The sequence below is a fragment of the Channa argus genome, chromosome 16 (genome assembly GCF_033026475.1).
Source record: "Channa argus isolate prfri chromosome 16, Channa argus male v1.0, whole genome shotgun sequence".
NCBI classification, from domain to species: Eukaryota; Metazoa; Chordata; class Actinopteri; order Anabantiformes; family Channidae; genus Channa; species Channa argus.
In genome coordinates, this window is record NC_090212.1 from 2,884,927 (window position 1) to 2,900,523 (window position 15,597).

At 40.3% G+C, this 15,597-nt stretch overlaps 1 protein-coding gene and 1 long non-coding RNA gene across 2 annotated transcripts; one reads left to right on the forward strand and one right to left on the reverse strand.

Moving 5' to 3' along the window:
- Positions 1-78: 78 nt before the first annotated feature.
- On the forward strand, positions 79-4,702 carry qrsl1 (glutaminyl-tRNA amidotransferase subunit QRSL1). The gene is made up of 11 exons (XM_067480987.1): positions 79-202; positions 1,107-1,266; positions 1,349-1,447; positions 1,544-1,640; positions 1,949-2,110; positions 2,211-2,386; positions 3,075-3,187; positions 3,270-3,462; positions 3,559-3,676; positions 3,756-3,961; positions 4,324-4,702. The coding sequence occupies exons 1-11, from the start codon at positions 179-181 to the stop codon at positions 4,524-4,526; spliced, it is 1,551 nt and encodes a 516-aa protein (XP_067337088.1). The 5' UTR covers positions 79-178; the 3' UTR covers positions 4,527-4,702.
- An 8,526-nt stretch (positions 4,703-13,228) lies between these two features.
- On the reverse strand, positions 13,229-15,509 carry LOC137101929 (uncharacterized). The gene is made up of 2 exons (XR_010911124.1): positions 14,422-15,509; positions 13,229-13,857 (listed from the first exon to the last, which is right to left on the reverse strand). It is a non-coding gene; the product is annotated as an uncharacterized lncRNA (long non-coding RNA).
- Positions 15,510-15,597: the final 88 nt, after the last annotated feature.

Consider the following 15,597-nt stretch of genomic DNA (forward strand, 5'->3'; position numbering starts at 1 on the left):
ACCGGTGTCCTGGACTGCGCCAGGCTCCTCCACCAATAAGATCGCAGTTTCTTCGAGAACTCTCCAATCACAGAATATGCTGTTAAACGTTGGTTCTCGACACAAACATGGCAGCCTGCTACTGCTGCACAATGTGAGAAGGTTGTTGGTGAAAGGTTGTTAAAGAAATACTGTCAACATGCTCAGTCTAACAATAAAGGAGGTTAGTAGCAGTGTAGCTCCGTTGTCATTGTTTACCACTCCTAATTTTAATGCATGTTAGCTAGATATTGAATATTTGTCTTGTCACGATCAAAATGCAGCTTAGGTTTAAATCAGCTATCGAATTTAGGATCAATTTCTGCTTTAACTGGCAATGTGTTTGCTATGCTTTCTTCACAGTGAATAAAAAGTAGCTACATAGTCGTGTAGGTGTAGTAGAATATCCTTTGTAGACAACCACTATCTTACTTTATAAAGTTGCTATTGAAATATTGTTGCATGTCTTTAGCAGTGGTGTTTTTAATGTGAGGAAACAAAACAATGCCACAATTTAAACATGTTCACACAGTTCACATCAATAGTCAAGTAAAAGTACTTGCCTAAAGAATATTCTACTGCCATCGATTAACATTCTTTACTAAAGGCAATGTTTAATATTGTTTTTTTTTTTTTGTAATATCCTTTCCTGTAAAGTATGGACTATGTATAAAATGGTAAAATCTATTGCAGTGAAATATCAAGTAAAGTACAAAATTGGAATAATAAAGCATCCTTAAATGTAATAATAAAATAATGTACAAGTAAGTACCTGAGGATCTGTACTTGAATTCTTTTTCACCTATACTGAAAAAGAATTTACAGCAAGAAGATGATTAATACGTTAATGGTGGAATTATTCATAAAGGCTGAATTTTGTTTTGCTGTTTTGGCTTTGGGGTCCTGATTTTGCACATGCTGACCTATTATGCTTTATTGGCTTCCTTGAAACACTCAAATGGAATAGAGCCATTATTAATAATTATTATTATATTAGTAACACCTGTGTTTTATATTGTAGCCAAAATGTTCTTTGAAAAAGATCCTTTACCCCAGGGAACCACATTAAATTCATTATTGTTCTCTAGGTGTCTTTGGCCCTCAGGGAGGGAAGGATCTCGCCAACAGAGCTCTGTAGGAGGTGTCTAAACCGTATCAAGAAAACCCAACATCTTAACGCTTACATTAGTGTGGTGGAGAATCTGGCACTGAAACAGGCTCAAGAAGCAGAAACCCGGCTGCTGCAAGGTGTGGACACGCGTATTTCCATCGGTTGTGTGTGGAGCCATGTCTGTTTGCCATGTAACTGTTTGATCTTGCCTTCCTTCAGGTGCCCCCAAAGGTCCTCTGGATGGAATACCTTTTGCCATCAAGGACAACTTCTGCACAGAGAATATTAGGACCACATGTGCTTCTAGGATGCTCAGAGGTTGGTCCTTACCTCGGCGTCAGTTACAGTGTCTCACATTTTCCACCTTTTTCAATGCTTATTCACTAATAATAACATGTCCCTCCTTTACTACAGAGTACACTCCACCATACACTGCTACAGTGGTCCAGAAGCTCCTTGATCAAGGAGCTGTTCTGCTGGGGAAGACCAACATGGATGAATTTGCTATGGGGTAAAGCCTTTCTCATCTGTATTAGAATAGATAATCAACACATATGTTAGTTTCAAGTAGTTAAAAATCCTAGTGTGTTGTCCAAAATGTTTGATAAAGCCATAGATGGATTACTGAACTGGTCTATCAGGCAAAGACCCAGTGGCCCGAGAAGTTTGGGGCCCATGTGCCAGTGCGTCTGATTTTACTGTTCATATTTCTAGTTTGAAGAGCTGAATTTAGAGACTGAAAATGATCACAGAGATATGAAAGATGTCCTGAACTATCCTAAAGAGTCTCTAAGTTGTATTTATTTACTTGTGTCACAGTTGTGGAAGTACTGATGGGGCTTTTGGTCCAGTAAGGAACCCCTGGAGTTATTCTGCTACCTACAGAGAGCAGAAAGGGGCAGCACCAGACACTGACTGGGTCATCACTGGAGGAAGCTCTGGAGGAAGTGCTGCAGCTGTGGCATCTCTCACCAGCTACCTGTGAGGGAACACATTCCACTTTACTGGTTAAGGAAAACTCTCACTTAGAAATACAAAAAGAAAGAAATGTGAACGTACTGTTTTGGGAATTCCTTGGCAGGGCTTTGGGTTCAGACACAGGTGGTTCTACTCGTAACCCAGGAGCACTGTGTGGTGTTGTGGCCCTGAAGCCAACCTATGGTCTGCTTTCGAGACATGGCCTAATCCCTCTGGTCAACTCCATGGATGTCCCGGGCATTTTGACCCGCACTGTCAGTGATGCAGCCATCGTTTTAGGTAGGAACATAATAATAATGAGTTTGCTGAAAATGAAGTGCAGAAAAAGTGGCAGAGGAGTTACTTGCTTCTTTCATTTACAAGAGGCCTTTATTTTGGTTAGGTTTTACCTGAGTGAATTTTAAAAATAAAGAAAACATACATGGGTATCTATTATTGCACAGTAAAACAGCTTACTGTTGAGGGGGGGAAATCAAAAACTGTTGTCTCTTCAGGTGGAGCTGGGACTAAAAAACACAGTAGGTTTAACGCAATTCATAATATTTCCATACCAAAAAGCCATGACATACAGTGTGAACACAAGTGATGCACTAAAGCTGTTCCAAACAGGTGAAATGGTGAAGTTGCATCAGATCTCTCACTTTTAATTCTCACAGCATATCTTTCCTCCAACAACAAATAAATAAGCTTAGACATGGACAGTTGCCCACATACAGAAAGGTACTCTAGTATATACAGTACAGTGAGTTTTGATCACAAGTAATATACAGCTGAAATTCTATGATTGGGTCTCCATCCTGTTTGTAACTAGCAAGACACAGTTCACAACTTGCCCTTTGCCTTACCCTATTCTGCTGAGTAGAGGTTGGCTGTTGTCATGCAGGAAATATTGTCAAATGGCTTCATGATGATGAAAATGCCTTTAAATAGGGAAGCTAACTTGGCACTTGGTTGAAATGTTGCACAGGAATCCTGCAAGGCCTTGATATCAGAGACTCAACAACAATTCCTGCCCCTTCACCCCTGACAGAGCTGCCTGAAGATTTTGATGTCAAGAGCATCTGTGTAGGGATCCCTAAGGTCAGCCCAGGTCTGTATTGAAGCCATGATCTCCTCTGGGATATCTCAGCATTACTGACATTGTTATTTCCCTGTGTGTCAGGAGTACCACGCCCCGGGTCTGTCTGAGGACACTCTAGCTCAGTGGAGTCATGTTGCTGACATGTTCGAGAGAGCAGGTGCACGGGTGGAACAAGTGTCTCTCCCACACACCCAGTACTCTATTGTGTGTTACCACGTCCTGTGCTGCGCTGAAGTGGCGTCTAACATGGCTCGTTTTGACGGGCTGGAATACGGTACAAACTAGTCTACGTTATGTGGGGTTGTGTGAGCCTCTTACAATAAATGGCATGTCACAAGATGGTAATGAAGTTAATGTTGATTTGTGTCAGGCCACTGTAGCAAGGTGGACAGTTCAACAGAGGCCATGTATGCTTCAACTCGACATGAGGGCTTCAACGATGTAGTGAGGGGGAGAATTCTGTCCGGGAACTACTTCCTGCTTAAACAGTAAGAAAATGAAGTGGAGCTGTAATATAATTAAAGCAGCCAGATGTAACTGACACAATCACCTTCTTTTATTTGCCAGAAACTATCAGCACTACTTTGTGAAGGCTCAGAGAGTTCGCCGGCTGATAGCGAACGATTTCAAGCACGTGTTCGGTTCAGGTGTCGACGTGTTGCTGACACCCGCCACTCTGACCGATGCGGCCCGTTACTCTTACTTTACAAAAGAAGACAACCGAACACGCAGCACACAGGAAGACGTCTTCACCCAGCCCGCCAATATGGCAGGTATAGTACAAAGAAAAAAAACAGGACGCCTGCAGGCAGAGCTTGTGCTGCTGTTCACGAATGTTTAGTAAGTGTGGGAGGTTTGAAGAATGTATATACTCTGCATGCATGGATACACACTCTGTACACCCACACACCTGTAACTGAAAACCTTTCACCCAAAACACTTTTGCTCCATAGTAAAGAGGGTTTTTTGCTTTACTTCAATAAAATTAAAGATCATGACTTAAGTTTGCATTGAGTGAGTATATATTTAGCTTTTGAACTTTCTCCTGCCTTTTATCACTCTCTGAATAAAGTTCCAACTAACCTTGAAGTCTTTTTTTCTGAAGTTTTTCTTTGACTCTTTTTCTTCACCGCAGGTCTTCCTGCTGTTTGTGTGCCAACCGCATTATCAAGGCGAGGCCTTCCCATCGGCTTGCAGCTCATAGGCCCGGCCCTCCAAGACAACAAGCTGCTCAGCATCGCCCAGTGGATTGAGCAGAGAGTTGGCTTTCCCTCCATCGGTGACTATGGAGACTCAACTGAGATCAGGACCGAAAGGGAGCAGACATCAACTGGATGAAGAGAGCTGTGGATGCAAAGAACCAACTGTGGACTAAGTCAAAAATCACAGATGTTGGACATTGTTTAAATGACACATCCTTTAAATGGAGGGCCGTGAGGTTTAAGGTGTCACATACTGCTATATATGTTATCTAAAGGCACCAAAACTAAATAAATGGTGGTGATTTATTGTGATACTTGTTATTAACAGTGTCTGTGTGTGGACAACATGCTGTTTAGATTTCCCTGAGGAGAATTATTGGAGATACTGAAACTGTTCTCAAGCACTTTTGCCAAGTTGGGTTGACACATTTCTACATAAAACTTAAAATACTTTCTTTGCGATTTGGACACTCAGTAAGTCCACTATATTTCAATATTTTCACAACAATGAGAGGTATTGTCATGCTTTTTAAGATCTCTAAAGGATGAACAGTACAGGTATCTGTGATACTCCGACTTTTTCTGTAGTATTACAGGTTTTTTTTGCAATTGCTAACAAGTATTGGTCAAAACTGAAGTCACATTGTCAAAACTCTTCACACAGTCAGCAAAACAGAAGTCCATGTGGAGCAAACTGAATCCGTTTTCATTGCTTTTACACAAAATGCATTCAGTAACCACAGTTACCAAAATTCGTAAACTTTCTCAGTCAGAGACCATCCCATGCAAAACACTATACTTTTGCAGCACATTTTTCAAATGCCATTGGTTCAGAACCGTTAAAGACGCAATCAAAACAGAATGATGAGGGAAAAAAATGCAATTTTGCTGCAGCCACATTGAAATCAATAGAAAATCGTATCAGAAATGTTGTTGATTGCAGTCTACAGCTGAAAAGCTACTGAGGTGACCTGTGTTTGGCTCATTAGCAAGCAGATAAGGGAAACGTGTGGAAGAACTGTTATCAATATGTCCCGGTAAGATGTCTGTTCAATAAACAGAAAACATACATAGCTCTTAAAAATTTGCTTTACTGTGGATTAAATTTATTTTACGTGGTAATGGAAAGAAATGTCTTTGAGCAGCTGTGGATGTCCCAGGCCAGAGAAGAGCAAGCATTAGAATGTGTGCGGCCCTCTCCAATGGAGATATTTCTCCTGAAGCCCACCAGAGTTGGCTCAGACATCTAAAAGATTGTTGCCAAGATCCATTGCCAGAGAAGACACAAGATGTGATACTGACGAAAACTTCTGCCAAATGCAGAAGAGACGATGTGAGTGTTATATATAAAGTACTGTAAACCCGTATGCAAAAAAATTGAATCCATAAATGGAATTGAAGCAAATTTCTGCATTGTTGATTCATTCTTGTTACAATATAATTTATAATAATTTAGTGCACAAAAAGTGCAAAGATCTTATTCTATAATAAAACATTGAATTACCTGAAAAAGCCTTTAAACTTTAAAATTAACATGTTTTTCATGTAATGCACTTTGTTTTGTACTTCAGTGTGCTAAGAGTGAAAGTGTTTGCTTCCTGAGTGAAACTTGCCAGTGTTGTGGATGAATGAGGTTATTTTGAAAAATGTATATGTTTTGTTAGTGAGAGAGAGATTTGGAGGTTAAATTAACTGTTTAGCTGAGACTGTGTGAAGAGTTATGAAAAAGTGGTTTTCGTATTGATAAATGCTTGTTAATTAAAAAAAAATTGGAAATTAAATTTGGTAAACATTCATGTTCTCCTGAAGACAAACTTGCAATGCTTGCCTCAAGTTTGGATCTAGTACCACCAGTAAAACAGATACAGCCTCAGCTGAACTTTGTTTACTTTCATAATAAAAGGTTGCTAAGGTAATTATACAGTACCTATGTACTGACGAAGCAGTTCACACGCTTTTTAATGCCTCACCACATAGCTCACCCTTGTCATGACATTACCCTAGTCATTCAGGAAATTGTCACATCTCACACATGTCTATAACAAGCTACAGATACCAATTGGGTAATTGAGACTAACCTACAGTGTAAGAGCTGCTACCATAGCTGCGGACCGTATCATGTTCTAAGTTAAATGTTCATATGCATTGAGTATCGAGTTGTACTTTTCATTGTCCATTGCATACGTGTTGAGCAACAACTTTGCGTGACCAAGTCTTTTCAACATTGAAATGTTGGAATCAACTCAAGCTAAATAAAACCAGTCAGCCAATTACAGAGTTTAAGCTCTACATTAGCCTGACCCATTTCCCTGCTATACTTGGTCCTTGTTACATTCATGATTTCCTGTAATTCAACGCAGTTCTCAAAAAGTGAGAGTCAGAGCTGAAAAGCAAAACAAAAAATTTTGTAAATTTTGTAACATACTGATGTCATGACACTTTCAACAGGTGCTCCGGCGACACGCCCCAGGGATGTTTTCACTTCCACTTACAAGACTTACAAGAAGAAGTGTATTCTTGTTCACTGCTGTTGAGCCATGCACTACTTCCTTTTTATATTGTTCTTATTCTTCTTAAAGGCAGTCATGTGCATTCTTTAAACATGTTGGGAAAAAAAGCCCAATTCAATTACCATGAGCTTAATACTTAAACACATACAGTTCAGGCCGAGAGCAACACACACCATGTGTTTAAATCTTTACTACAACAGGCCACTGACAGTTAAAAATAGGATTAAAAAGTTTCTATAGGCTGCAGTAATTGAGATGTTTGTCTTTAAAGAATAACTTAATCATTTTATATTTATCTTTTACATTTGTTTGGACAGAGCCATGCTGCTGTTTCACCTCTGTTTCCAAGACTTTGCGCTAAGCTGTGCTAACAACACAGCTGGCCAAGCTGGTAAGAAGTCTGGTATCAAATAAAGTGCACGTACTTCCCTAAAAAATACTCCAGTACATTTAGAAGTACCACTTTAAGTTCCGTACTGTACTAAATATCAAGTAAAAATAACCTGAGATGGAAACACACCCTAAATGTTGAACTGTAGCTGTAAGGTTTGGGAGCAGGGAGCCAGAAGTATAGTTCACTCAATGTGGGATTTATTTACAGTCAACCCAAAAACAGCAACCCAAAGTGATTTTATGAATGTTTGGAAAATAATATACAGAAACAAAACAAAACCAACAGCAAAAAAAAAAACCTAAAACTGAGCAGACAAATAAGAAAACTGAACTCAACAGAAAGGCTACAGGGCAGCTGGCAGCGGGTCTATGGGAAGGTTAACGTTAATCATAAAACTCCCCTCCATTTCATCTCAGGATGGTCCAGCTGCTATCAAAACATTTCAGAGCTCCCACTTCCTGTTTGATACTCTGAACCTGTGACCTATTGGTAGATGGATTGGAGCCCAGATGAACATTTGGTAAGTATCACAGTAACAACGGTTTTAAGAGGATGTATTAATGGGCTACTTTGAATTTGTCCACGTAACTAAACAACAACAACAACTCTATTCTGCCGGCTAGACGGTAAAACTTATAGAATTGGTGGTATTAGTGTGTGATAACAAACTTGTACTTTGCCTCTCCAGGGCATGGGCTAGCCCCATGACAATACCTCAGAACAAAACCTGAACAACAATGAAAGCGCATCAACATCTGCAACTTACAGATCTTTGTGTGACAGAAACATTTTTGCAAATTTCAAATTTGTCAGTAAGTCAATTTTGCTTCAATTTCCTCTAATCAATCTCCAGTTTTGAAATACTTGAAAAAGAATGGCCAGAGTAATAAAACGTCATAAGTCACCTCAATTGAGATATTTATTATGTTTTTAATCTTTGTTGAATAACTCACATGCAGAAAATCATACAGTAGCTGAGCACAGAGAGTCCACGCTCCTGTTTCCTCTGACATTCTGCACTCCGGATGTGTGGATTTACGTGCCATCCCCTTCTCCCCTTTTTCATCCTCACTCCATCCGTCCCACCTGCCCAGCTCTTTCCACTGCTTCTCATTTGATCCGGATCTCTGTGTTCTTTACGCAAATGCCACCCTCACTCCCGGCTGCCAGAGATGGATTTGCTAATTCAATCTCAGCATAGCACAGACACAAACCAGGTCTCCTCCGCAGATATAATTCTGGAACTCCTACATGGTAACAGGGTCTCCATGAGATATTATTAGTCTGTTATTTCTACCTGATAAAAAAGAAACAGTAAACATGCTTTTATTGGTTTGAAACATGACATTTGAACTGCAGAGAACTATGAAGGTACTATATTATAAAGGAAAAACAAACAACAAGTGTGTGTGCGGGCATGTTTCTCTTTAAACCATAGGATTACAGAGACAGCAGGGTGGTGCCAGGTGAAGGAATTCCCCTAACACGAGGTTTGCCTCCTTCAGCCTGCTACACCCCCACATAGATTACCTTCTGGTTACACGTTGTCCAATGTATGTTTGAATAGCACTGAGCTCTCTGCAAGGATGGATGGATGGAGCTATTGCACACTTCTTCTGCTCTTAACAAAATAAAGGTAATAGCAGCAGCATAAATACCAATCAGCCACATTCAGTCATCCGGTCTGCAGGTATGCAACACATTGTGATACAGTGTGATGCACTGTGTCTCCTGACAACAGTAGATCATGGCCAGCATTATATTGTAGCATGCTGTGTACAAGAGCCACTCATTGGTTTCTTTTAATAGTATTATGCCACACACAATTTGAATATTGCTCAGTATTTAAGCTCTTGTGCTTTGGCAAGTCATGATTTTGTAGGCCATCGGTGGTTGTGAAAGTAAAAATTCTAGCAGTTAGTTAAGTAAGAGGTCATGAGACAAGGACAAGTCCACGAATGGTTTTGGTCCTGTTTATTTTCATACTCTTTTCAGGTAATATGATAATGGCCTAATTTGAAAATGCTTTAAGACTATGTACTATGCAAAGTTCCTTGCGATATGGTCAAATGAAAAAAAAAAAAAAAGTTGAGCATTTTCTGCTGGTGGCAGTCTGATTTATCCATACAATAAATTATATATGTGAGATATACACTCACTGGCCACTTTATTTGGTCCACCTGTACAATCTAATGAAATCCACAGTGAAAAACACAGCAGCTCTGCCATGGATTCTACTTTTATCTCTCTCTGTTTATCATTGAGTTCACAGTGGTTAGTGGGTTGTACTGGAGTGCACTATAGAAAGAGGTGGTTCTATGCAGCTGACCGAAACGCACCAGGAGCAACTAAGTTGGGGTTCAGTGTCTTGCTCAAGGACACTTCAACATGTGACCCGAGGAGCTGAACCAACAACTCTACCTTCCTGTGAGTGTACTGTACAGTAATTACATTTACTTCCATCTGAATAAATATCATTGTGATTGCTGGTGACCGTGTATGGATTGAACAAAATGGAAATTATGTTATATCATATTATTTTTTCATTTTAGACAAGCTGGTTTCTCTCATGTTCCACAGTGGCTAGATAATTGATTGCTCTGTCATTAAATGCTGGTATTTATTCCTCAGTCAGTCAATGTTTAATTGTCAAATGACTCTTTGTGTCCATGTGTCATAAGTAACACATGGTTTACAGTATCTTCTATACAACATAATGTCAAAACAGGAACAAGAAAGAAGGAAGTGTGAGATCTACATGCAGCAGTCATTAAACTCCCCCAGAGCTTAAGCAAGTTACATCAAAGGGCAAAGGTGGGTAAAAGACTGGTTACCAACATTGTGTTGTACCAGAATCATACAAGTGAGCTCCAACACACACTGTGCATCTTGACGAGGCATCTTTGGTTTAATGCACTTAAAGGCCAGCAACTCAGGAAAACAGCTAAATATGATTAAAAAAAGAAAGAAATAGTAAAAAGAAATCAAAAGGCATTCCAGTTCGAATTGATCATTCACTGTCTTTGCACTGTGACTCAAGTTCTGTCTTTGCACAGGATGTGGTGACAGAGAACGTCTCTGAAGGGATGATGCCTGCAAGATATCAGTACAATAAATTAAACAATTGAACGGATCTTTATAATGACTGGGATAATAATGAGGTTATGTGACCTCTGTGAGGACGATTATGTTGTTGTTCTGTTGCTGTGCCAAGTCTCTACATCCTCAGATAAGTCCACAGAGGACAATGCATGTGGTGGTCAGCATTAATATTCTCCTTTAATCTAATTACTATAGCCACATCAAAGCCACTCTGATTTAATTGTGTACTCTCCTCCTTTGTGCACACACTGATTTCAGAGGAGAACCAATTCATCATGTTGCATGATGCATTGTTTCTAAACAACACATCTGAAAAGCATCATTGCAGCTGCTAAGCTCACTGCAGTGTTTCAAAGAAGATACCTCCCCTATCTTTTACCCCTTCACTCTCACACACACACATAGTGGTGAAGTGTGTGTATATGCACCAATTGCTTGTTAGGTGACTCTACAGTCTACAATTAAATAATTGATTTAATAAATCAATGGAAAGAGGGATTGTTAGTGACCTTTGTGTAGGTTCTGTTGTTAAACTTTGTCTTTCAGCAACAAATCATAGCATCATCTTTTGGGGAAATGCATCTACTTCCCTTCCGTTAAACAGTAACCTGCTGCACAGCAGTGTCTCTCACATCAATGGCTTTTTCACTTCTCTCATTTACAAGGGTAGCAAATGTAAAACTAGACAACCTGAGCTGAAGCCATCAGGTGATGCACGCTTGAAGCCACGCTGGAAGCCTCAGCAAGGATGAAGTGATATCTGTTTCCAGCACATGATAGTCTTTGACTTATTGATGAGCAACAAACGGAGCTGTTGTCTTAACCTCCACAGAGATACAGAACTGTTGAATCAGTGTAAACAACTGAAAATGGTAGGATGAACGTGGTATGGTGAGACGGGAGGAATGTCATTGATGACACTGTAGCACTTCTTAGACTGCAACATCATGGTTTTGAGTGACTTGAAATGCACGTGCCTGCTTGGAAAAGCAGGTGAGGAGGCTGCACGGTTCAGTGATGAAAGCTCTCCAGTGTATCCTTCACCTTTCCATGATCCCACCTCTCTCCCTCCCCTTCCCTCTCTTTTATTTGCTCCCTTTCTTGGGCTGACTCCTTGTTCTCCACCAGCGAACAAATACTTACACCTGAACTCAGGTGTCTCGTTACATTTCAGGTGAATGGAATGAGATCACTAGAGTGGCTGAAAGGCAGCGGGGCTTTAAGTGGTCATACTCGGTTGGTCAGCTAAAGGAGAAGCTCTGTTGATTTTAAGTTTCATGACCACGCTTTAAGAATGTGGTTAGTGTTTGACAGAAGAGGTTTAGAGTCACAAGACATTTTTTTCCCCGAAATGAACCTGAACCTAAACTAAGAAAAAGTCTGAATTTTGAGTTTAAAGTCAGAGCTCAAATTTTTCATAGTTCTAATCCTCATTTGTAGTGTTGCATTAATACTCTTTATTTTCAAATTATGAAGCAGGAAACCCACTGTCCAAAAACATACATATGAGGGGGCAACTGATGACCCGGATGAAGGGGGAAGGATGGAAGGCCAGATCATGGAGCAAAGCTCCTGATCCAGGTACAGCTTTAGAGCAGATAAGAGCTGAACAATACAGCCTTTGTCATCTGATCATCGTGGGATGCACATACCCCCACTGTGTATAGGTGCACACAGACAGGGGGTGGGGTGGAAACAGGTGAATTCCAGTCAGTCTTTACCAGAGAGAAGCACTTGATGACAAATACCAGGTGGTTGACGTTGGGTTCTGACAACCACAACAGCGCTGATTACACCTGGAAATACAGTTCAACAACAGTGAAATAACACACAAGAGTCGACTTTTGTCTTTTACTTGCACAAGGGGAGCCCGGCGGGGTCTTAGTGACTTAACACTTCACCCGAACTCAGCCAACTCCACCGGGCTCTTCCTTGTTCACCCTATTTATTGGAAACAGAGATCAAAGCAGAAAAACAACTCCTTATAGGCCAATGTGAAATGCAATCCATCACATAATGATAGGCAAACTGTCAAAGCTATATGCTGTCACTAATGACACATCAAACTTACATTACACACAGGCAAACATTACATTTAATGTTGGAAAAAATTATTAAATGACTTTGAACACACCCTAACAATTGAGAAATGACTCAGGCAATGGAATTCACCTGTTAATGAATTGTTTATTTGGTCAATACGCACATCCTCCCTATAAATGACAAGTGTCTAAAGAGGGAACTGGCTCCAAACACTGCAGTCATGCAACTTTGCCTCTTAGAGAAAAGGAACAGTCCACAAGCAATTGATCCTTTAAGCTGACCAACATTTAATAGTTGTGTACACTAGTCAGAACATGGGCCTGCCTTAAAGCAATCCAGTCACTGACATCATGGGTTAAAAAAAAAAGTGCAAGAAAGAGAAGTGTCTAAAGGCAAAAGGTACTCTGCTGCATTTCGGGGGGGGGGGGAAATAAAGCTTTCTGGCCACCTCTCATGTAGCTCAGCAAGTTTCCTCATGAAAAAAAAAATAAAAAAAAAAAAATTTTGATTTAGCTTCTATGTTTGCCAGATTTGCCCTAAAAAAGAAAAGTTTATTCCAACTAGCCCTAACTACTGCTGATTTTCTGCAGGTACATTTTGTCCACCAGAAGCTGAATGATGCCATTTGGTGAAGGAACACCCAATTTAATCCTGACTGAACACACACCTGATGCAGGTAATCAGCCTTAGGTAATGCAGAGCAGGGATGCTTGAGAACAAGAATGGAGAACTACTGCCTTAGGGGTGGGTGGGGGGTGGGGGGGTGAGAAGTAATCATGACACGTCATCTCACAATTTCAAGCTTTATTGAATTTACAAATTTCAATCTCTAAAAAGCACGTCACATAATCACACTTTTAGATGTTTGCAATAAAATTTTAATTACAATCTTTTCAACGCTCGAGCCAGTTATCAAGTACAAGTAATATGATTTATTTTACTTGTCATTCCCACCCACCACCACAGAAGCTGTCAAAAGTGAGTTTTCCCGGACAATAATTTTTTTTTAGTCCGCGAACAGCGCCTGCAGAGACCCGTACATAACCAGGAGCAAAGGGCCGTGTTCTCTGTGCCCCCGCTGTGCGCGCTCCGTTCAGAAATTCCAGATTGGGACAGAAAGTCATTAGTGAAATCCAAAACGTGTTTTTAGAAGAGTTTCTTTGTAAAGTACTGCTCTTTGTGTAACGTCGCGCCCCCAGAGTCGTTGGCGGAGTGTCCAGAGAGCCCAGCCATCAGTGTGGTCATTAGGACCAGCTGTGGAGGACCGACGCCGTCAGAGCCAGCGGGAGCAGCAGCAGCAAGAAGGAGTCGGACCTCCCGCAGTTATTGGCAGGGGTCGTAGTCGCTGGTTTGGTGCTGGTATTTGCGGAAGTGCTGGCTGCCGTGGGGGAAGTTGTAGTGTTATGGATCTGGGTCACCTGCAAGACAAACACCACACGATTCATAAAAACAAAAGTCAAGACCTGTTCTACAAGAGGTGAACAAATCCATCCTGTGAAGGGTCAAGTCCCCTAAAGCAGGCTGCTCTTAAGCACATGTTACATGGACGACCGATGAGGTTCAGCCAGACAAAACCATGAACCCCATTTCTTTACACCCACGATTCAAGCTGCATAAAGTAGACCTGTGAAAACCACCCCAAACTCGCTAGTTTTCAAATTAATCCCATCATTTAATACCAAACATGCACATAACCCTCCATTGTCTGAAAAATTAGAGTTTCAGTAAAGAGAACTATATTAACTTACTGTAAATTGAACCCTGCCTGGTGTGGTGTGGTGCTAATATTATTTAATTAAGAGACCGGTTTACATCCGTAAATCGGAAATAAAGTTCACCTGTAACAGCTTTTCAACAAAGTCTAAGACTTAAAGGGAAAATCCGACTTTTTAAGAAAGTTGTTTCAAATTTGGCACGTTTTAAAAACGGATGAACTCCCACGAATCAAAACTCTGTTGAAGTGTAAATTACTGAACACTTACCACTGAGGACAGCTGGACAGCCAGAATCAGAAATCCAAGGTAAACTACAAACATCTTATTCATGGTGGCGTGTGTGGACAAAGGCTGGGATGACAGCTTCGACAGACTCTGTGGCTTAGGGAGAATAAATGTATGAAATTTGAGTCGAGCGCTTTTATACCTCCAGTGACATCAGCGCACTCAGTCCCACCTGCTGTAGCGACCCATGCCGTGCTACATTCAGGTGCTGTGGGAGAATCAAAGTGCGTTGTGGTTTTGTTTGTTTCTTTGTTTTGTCGTTTCGGCTTATCCTGTGAGGACAGGGTCGCTACAGCAGATCATGTTGATTTGGCACAGTTTTTGTTTTGTGTTTTTTTTTTTTTTTTACGCCGGATGCCCTTCCTGACTCAACCATCCCCAGTTTCTACAGGGCTTGGACCAGAACTGCACAGCCAGGAATGGGAATGTGCTGTTAGGGGTTCAGTGTCAGTCCCAAAGTGAGTAATCGACCTAAATTTCCAAACTCTGGTTATTTCCCGAACGTTTTGACATTTTTAAAAAAATAAAACTTTACAGTGGAGCTAAATTCGATGTTAGACATCGCAGTGATTGTTATTATGAGAGGAGGCAGCATGTTATGAGGGATCGCTGCTGTGTATGTGGTACATTCACGTACCGGTGTGACTCATTGACTTTAGGATATTCAATGATACAGTAACTTAAAAAAATAAACATATATATATTAATGTTAACAATGACAAAAGATATTTTTGTCATCATTATTTTTTGGATAAGGCTGTGGTATCCCCTCAGTATCCAGTTAAAATGCTTTAGGTTAAAAAAATTACAAATCCCGAGTGTATATTATGTATGCATATTCTGTCTTTATAAAACTGACGTTATTAGTAACATGAATTCAAACATGAAAAAACAAATATTACTTTATCTGCAAACGACTGAGTTGCACATTGCAGCCACTGGGGGCGTTGAACACCTACGCTTTACAAACCAATTTATATTGCAAAAATGTGCTCTGTGGCAATTATATTATACTATAATTATAATAATATACTAATTATACTAAACAAATATGACAGAAGTAAGTTCGATACATACCTTAGGTGACAGCTTTCACAATAATCAAGTCGAAGCAGTCTCGTGGGTTTCTAATATTTTACATATGGGTCTAATCTATAA